The sequence below is a fragment of the Lytechinus variegatus genome, chromosome 4, assembly GCF_018143015.1.
Source record: "Lytechinus variegatus isolate NC3 chromosome 4, Lvar_3.0, whole genome shotgun sequence".
NCBI classification, from domain to species: Eukaryota; Metazoa; Echinodermata; class Echinoidea; order Temnopleuroida; family Toxopneustidae; genus Lytechinus; species Lytechinus variegatus.
This window is the reverse complement of record NC_054743.1, coordinates 26,558,200-26,565,023: the sequence shown is the minus strand read 5'-3', so window position 1 is coordinate 26,565,023 and position 6,824 is coordinate 26,558,200. Positions and strand designations below refer to the sequence as shown.

The following is a 6,824-nucleotide window of genomic DNA, read 5'->3' as shown; positions in this document are numbered from 1 at the left end:
ATGAATACATTTAGACTAGCAAAACTAAAAATAATCATACATTTATGAATTTTGGTTGAAAGCACAATTTGCATTGACTTTGTACACGAAATCACGTTTTTGAGCCATTTTCGGTCTGACATGCACTTACTCAATGTTACGTAATTTCGGAACCACGTACCCGGGTGACGCAAAATTGGTCTCAAAAGTTGCGCAAGACTTGAAAGTAAAAAGTCAGCGAGCGGCGCGGTCAAAAAATTTCGCACGGCGAAAATATCGCGCGATTCGTTGAGGGGGGGGCCTCCGAGGCCCCCCCCCCGGCCTAGATAGGGTTAAGAGTGGGGGAGGGTGTAGAGTTGGTTTTCATTATAACCATCTGTTGTGATCTACCATGCTTTTCTGCCATATGTGAACTGCTCCAAAAAAGCCACTTCACCACTGTGGAATCATATGAACAGACCTTGGTTGATAGGTTGGGGTATCTGTGAATAGACCCTTGTAAAGTCCTTTCATCTACATGGCACACATGTTGAAAGAAGTTCCACATTGGAACTTAATGATATGAATCGACTCCTGTCAACAAACTTCACAAGTTCGTCGGAACAAGCTTTACCAGACCCTCTGTAGGTCACGTGACCAGACTGATACAAAATTTGACTGACAGACTAAGGTCAAGTCACAAAAAACCAGGGGCCTGTAACAAAAAACAATGGTCTAAGAAAGCAATGATCATAGAACATTTTTCTGCAATTGATTCCAATGACTACAATATACAATCAATCGTGAAAATCAAGCGCACAATCAATCGCTAACCTTTGTGTTACGGGACAAAGATGGGAACATGAGTGAACAGACCCTTGTCAAGTCACTTCATTTCACCTGCATGGGTGGATCACTGTGGTCAAACCCTTATTAAGTAACTTCACCACATTCAAATATACATGGAAATACCTTAATTCAGTCAATTCACTTATTTAAAACACAAGTGAATCTAAATGCACCCTCATCAGGGCACTAAAGTGGAACAGTACTGATTTCTCTTTGAGTTTTGTTTTTTCTTTGTCCAATCAGAGACTACCGCTTGCATCTGTTTCGTCCATATCTCTGTAGTTCGGGCCATTCACCTGTAAAGAGAAATTGAAATTTTCACACTGATAATGTCTACAGACAGGATTTGGAATTTGGGTGGGTGTTTCATAAAGTTGTTGGTAATCTATGAGTGACTTTACAAACGACTGATATCCTTCGCTCTTCAAGTGGCTTGTAACTTACATAGCCTAATGGAACATCCACCATTCAGAATAAAAGCTCAATGAAATCGGGGGGGGGGGGGGGTCATAAAGCGGTTAGTAAATTAAGAGAACTTTACAAACAAGAGGAACCCTTACTTGTGGTGAATGATACTCACCAGATTTCTATTTGTGTTGGGTTAGTTTCAAAGAAAGGATCACCAGTTGTTCGTAAAGTCGATTGTAACTTACAAACACCCACCAGTCAGAAAAGCTCAATGGAATATAGGGAGGGGGGGGCATAATGCTGTTGGTAAGTTACAAAAAATGACTGGTGACCCTCCTTGGGTGCCACATCAAAATTTTTCATTGTATATAGCATTTTCATTTATTAGAATACAGGATAAAAGAGCACGTTTCTGTCTGCATAGATTAAAAAAATTCATACACCCCCCAATGTTTAAAGGTCAAGTCCACCTCAGAAAAATGTTGATTTGAATCAATAGAGAGAAATCAGACAAGCACAATGCTGAAAATTTCATCAAAATCGGATGCAAAATAAAAAAGTTATGACATTTTAAAGTTTCGCTTATTTTCAACAAAATAGCTATATGACGAGCCAGTTACATCCAAATGAGAGAGTCAATGATGTCACTCACTCACTATTTCTTTTGTTTTTTATTGTTTGAATTATACAATATTTCAATTTTTACGAATTTGACGATTAGGACCTCCTTGCCTGAAGCACAATATGTTAAAATAATGGAATTCCACGTGTTCAAGGAGGAATGAAACTTCATTTCACATGACAATGACGAGAAAATAAAAATATTGTATAATTCAAACAATAAAAAACAAAAGAAATAGTGAGTGACATCATCGACTCTCTCATTTGGATGTAACTGGCTCGTTTATATAACTATTTTGTTGAAAATAAGCGAAACTTTAAAATGCCACAACTTTCTTATTTTACATCCGATTTTGACGAAATTTTCAGTGTTATGCTTGTTGATTTTTTCTCTTTTTATTCAAATCAAGTTTTTGTTGGGGTGGACTTGTCCTTTAAAACACTGGTTTTAAAATAATAGGAAGGATAATACAATTCCCCCAAGTCAGAGAAATGTTTCAAACCACATTATGCAAACATTATAATATCCCAGTCAATTTCAACTGGTCCGAAAATATTTTGCTTTAGCGAAGTTACCTGTATTTAATCAACCTTAGTTAAGTATTACTGAAATGATTGAAATCAACAAGATGGAAAATAAAACCGAAAAAACATATGCTTGACAATAATAACCACAACATATTGAAGCATGAAAACAGAATGCAGTAATTACAGGAAATTAACAATGAAGAGGTTTTTTTTACACTCGTTTCCCATAATTTAAGCACAGTCTGGGCCACGTCTCACTCCCATATATAGGTGGCCATCCTTGGTGGACGGATGGAGGTAATCCCCCAAGATCTTGATTTTCACTATTTAAAAAATTATTTTTTACAGATTTACTATTTGCCCACTGGCCCCAAAGATAAATGTGATGGAAATTGACTATCAAAATTCTAATGCAGGAGGGGCAATTGCACATTTTCCCATTTAAAAAAAAATTGATTTATGATGAATTTCCATCATTCACTGCTCTGAAATCAATAAGAGTAATGCACCATAATTTACATACTTGGTTGATTTCAACGCGCGCAGAAGGAATTTACATGGCTGCATCCCCTCTCATTACATGATATATTGCTCCACTACAATATACATGTACTTCCTTACCTTCATATCGTGTTCAATTACAAATGGAGGGATGTCTAATTGGTCTGGGTGTATGGTTTTGTAGAGGTAATGGACGGCTCCTATGGAGTGAACTTTGCTTTTTATGCTAGATGCCGTGAACGTCGTGAAATACCAGGTCACTAACTGGGGGCAGAGATGAAGAAAAAGGAATGGGTATTAAAATGGGTGAGAAGGAAAGGAGAGGTAGGGAAAAAGAAAGTTTTTTTATTATGAACTACTTATGAATCCAGTTTTCATATATGTAACCTGCCACCTGCTATCAGGGCCATCTTACAAAGAGGTACAATTGATCTGATCAATCGTAACTATGGGAAAAACAGCAACGTCAGCATCTTCTAAATGCATGTTTGTTCAAAATATTTTCTAGATATGTTTATTCACAAATTCATTGTTTTGTTGACAATTTGGAATTTCCCCTTTATTTACAAAGGACATTTTGCAAATGTCCTATAGAAAAATTATGACACTGATGGATTTCTATAGAATTGCAATTGATTGGATCATCGTAACTATTAGACGGGGCCCTGAAGTAGTTCTTCCTCTCCATACTTTCAGAATTTGAAGTTCAGTTAAATTTAACAAAAAGACTTTCTATTGCACCATTTTTCCATACAGTTTGAAAGTTTCACTGAGATTGCATTGTTTGCACATAGTGCATACTGAGTGCACAGTGTCCAACAAATTTTGTTTTCTCCTCATTTTTTTAACTCTCACTGAATTTCTTCGACATTCTATCAAGTACTTGTGTGTGTGGGTGGTTGTTGATCAATTCTAGCAAGTAATCTATCATTTTTAAGCTTAGGATGTGCTTGTTCAATAAAAGTCGCAAAATTCATGTTGGGGGACTTGCTGATTTGGGGTCACTAATCATAAATAGGGATACTAGGGGCCCGTCAAAGAGTTGCAATGATCCAATCAATCACAAATATGGAAAGCCAGCAAAGTCATTATATATTTAATGCAAGCTTGTTAAAAAAAGGCTAGATATGAATGTATATCCATAAATTCATTGATTTCTTGACAATTTTGTGTGTTCTCTTTTGTTTACAGAGGACATTCTGCAAATTTCCTGTAGAAAAATTATGACACTGATGGATTTCCATAGTTATGGTTGATTGGATCGATCGTAACTCTTTGTAAGACAGGGCCCAAATACATTCCACTTGTTCAGGCTGTGGGCCATTATCACACTCATGTACAATCAATGCAATATTGGACCTTCCTCATGCAACATATCTGGTATCCTATTAAACCATTAAGACTATTCCACTCTCTCACCTTGGACCAAAAAGTTGGATGGACAATATACATGGCTCTGAGGTTCTTCCTATACCTATTATCCACCATATGATAGACATCCTTCAACCAGCTCAGCTCTGGCTGGTTGTCAGCAGAGCTCATTGTGTGGAAGTAGACGACGACGTAGTCCTGGTTGACCACGGAGTCCAGGAGGTGGATGACGTATAGAAGTACCTGAGATAAAGAATCAATAAAGTGATCCTAGGGGTGTGAGTGATCACAAATAAGAAAAGAGCTGAAGGGTGCTGAAAATAGCTGAAATTGAATGGGCTCCCTTACTTGTGTAGAAGAGAGCTCAAATAAGTTGAAATTAAGCTGAAAATCAAAAAAGTTAAATCTAAGTGTCTGGTGGATTGATCCTCCTGCATATATAAGTTTTATTTTTAATCTTGAAAGATTTCTAATCGATATTCCTTTTCCAGTGCTACTTTTTAGCTCAAAAGCCCAAATTTGGGTTATTGCATTACCATTAACATTGGCCCCTATTGGAACTTCAGGAGATCTTTTTAAAGAGAAATTCCAGTAGTTGCAGTAAACACTGATTTCATGGGAAAGTCTGTAAAACAAGGCTTAATTGTCAGAATATCATCTAGATCTGGTACAGTTACATAAACTGAACTTTGTGAAATCTTGAAATCTACGCTGAAAAATGTTCACACCAAAGATCCCCAACACAGATAGGCGCACGTGGGACAGTGCATAATTATTGCTTTGAATGTTGGGCCCGACGCTCTACCCAAATCCTGTGCTTATTTGCTGATTTCTCAGCAATTACACAATTTCTTCCAGAATCCTTTGGCACAAATGTTTTATTTATACAAACAGACACTTTGGTGGTCATTTCATTGGATTCTGTACAAACTCATTTTGATATTGTTACCAAAACTTGCATTTACCTTTAAAAGGTTTTCCAAGGCTTCTGGAGGCATTCTGGGAGCTAATTCATCCCAAGCCCTCATGTTAGTATCCCCCGCTTCTTACCTTGTTCAAGTCAATAGAATGTGCAGGGAAATTTCTTGCCACAAATGCAATGATTGGACGGCCATGGATGTCATGTCCTGTAGCATAGATACACCGATGAGCCGCGATGTCTGACAAATCTTCCTGCCTGGCTTTCCTTAATAACCTCTCGTATCTGTTAACAGGTTTGAGAAGAGATTTTGGTATTCAAGTTCTTTCATTTTATCAATAATCCATTGGTTCATTTACTTGTGCTATGTCTTTTCATGTTATTTGAAATTCAATAATGTAATGTAACGTAATGTACACTAGTGCATTAATCATGCAGAGTTGCCAACCTAAACAAGAACATTTCAGTATTCTAAAAGCTGAAAATCAGTATTTTGGCGAGGAAATCATTATTTTCAAAGAAATACCATAGGACGACACATAAAATTGAAACTTTAGAAATCAGTATTTTGTATGAAACCATCAGTATTCTTCTCACTTTTCAGTACTAAATACGGAAAATCAGTACTACTTGGCAGCTCTGATTATGTGCACTTGTTCACTGCTACCACCCTGCCTGTGGGGAATCTACAGGTAGGACTATGGTATGCCAATGTTGTCCAGAGCACACACTTTAAAACGTCATTAAAATATCACTTTTGTGACCAAAATTACTAATTTCCGTACAGTTGCAATTTATTTTTCATTAGTAACTTCAGAATAATTTTTGTATTCACCAGAGCGCTCAAAAACTTGAATTTGGGGCATATTTTTGTGTACGCCCTCTATTGGTGGAAAGTAATATGGCAAGAAAATTTTCATTTTTTGATCTCTATTTTTAATTAAGAAAAAAATGATTTAAAGTATCAAATTTAAATAAGAGCCAAGTTGTATGAATAATAGGTGTAATGGAAACTGTCAGTGTAAAAAAATCAAGCATTTGCTCCAAACAAAAAGAGAAATTTAGCCAAACATTGCCACCCTTATTTTGCCACACATGGAGATATAACTGAGAACAAGGTTATATTATAACCTTGTTCATTGAATGAGTGATTATGTGTATGATGGAGGGTCCAGTGTATGCGCACCTAACTATTAAGTTAAGATTTAACATGAATTTAATTTATTTCACAGAAATTTTCAGTTGATAATATTCCTTATATTCTTATGAGTAGGTGTGCCATAAATCTCGTAAAAATATGAAAGAAAAATATGATTTACTTGGAAAAAACCTTGGCCAATCATTTTCATATTGAACAAAAAAATGGATGCCCCATGTCTGCGCACCCATTCACAGGGATTTGATGAGAAAGGCTGCATTTTTAGGCCGTCACATAAAAGTCCCGAAATACATTTATTTTCCACCATTTTGAGTCAGATTTTTCAATGACTATCTTTTTATGTATTACATGTGTAAAGTTTGTGGTTGTTGCAATATCTTCTCTTACTAGAATCAAGCAGATACGCATGTGCGCAGACAAGGTGGACTGCGCAGACATGGGGGACCTTACCATTTTTGTGTGCTGGGCCCTAGGGGAAAACTTGTCCAAGTCACTGACAAGGCTACCCGA

The 6,824-nt window shown here is 36.7% G+C and overlaps 1 protein-coding gene across 1 annotated transcript in view; it reads right to left on the bottom strand.

Moving 5' to 3' along the window:
* Nucleotides 1-311: 311 nt before the first annotated feature.
* The window catches only part of LOC121413712 (protein GDAP2 homolog), a 30,288-nt gene continuing 23,775 nt past the window's right edge, over nucleotides 312-6,824 (bottom strand). Inside the window, exons 8-11 of the mRNA XM_041606638.1 lie at nucleotides 5,287-5,440; nucleotides 4,285-4,479; nucleotides 2,986-3,129; nucleotides 312-1,103 (exon numbers count right to left, since the gene is read on the bottom strand). Coding sequence (XP_041462572.1) covers nucleotides 1,047-1,103; nucleotides 2,986-3,129; nucleotides 4,285-4,479; nucleotides 5,287-5,440 — 550 coding nt within the window. The 3' untranslated portion in view covers nucleotides 312-1,046. The remainder of the gene's footprint in view (nucleotides 1,104-2,985; nucleotides 3,130-4,284; nucleotides 4,480-5,286; nucleotides 5,441-6,824) is intronic.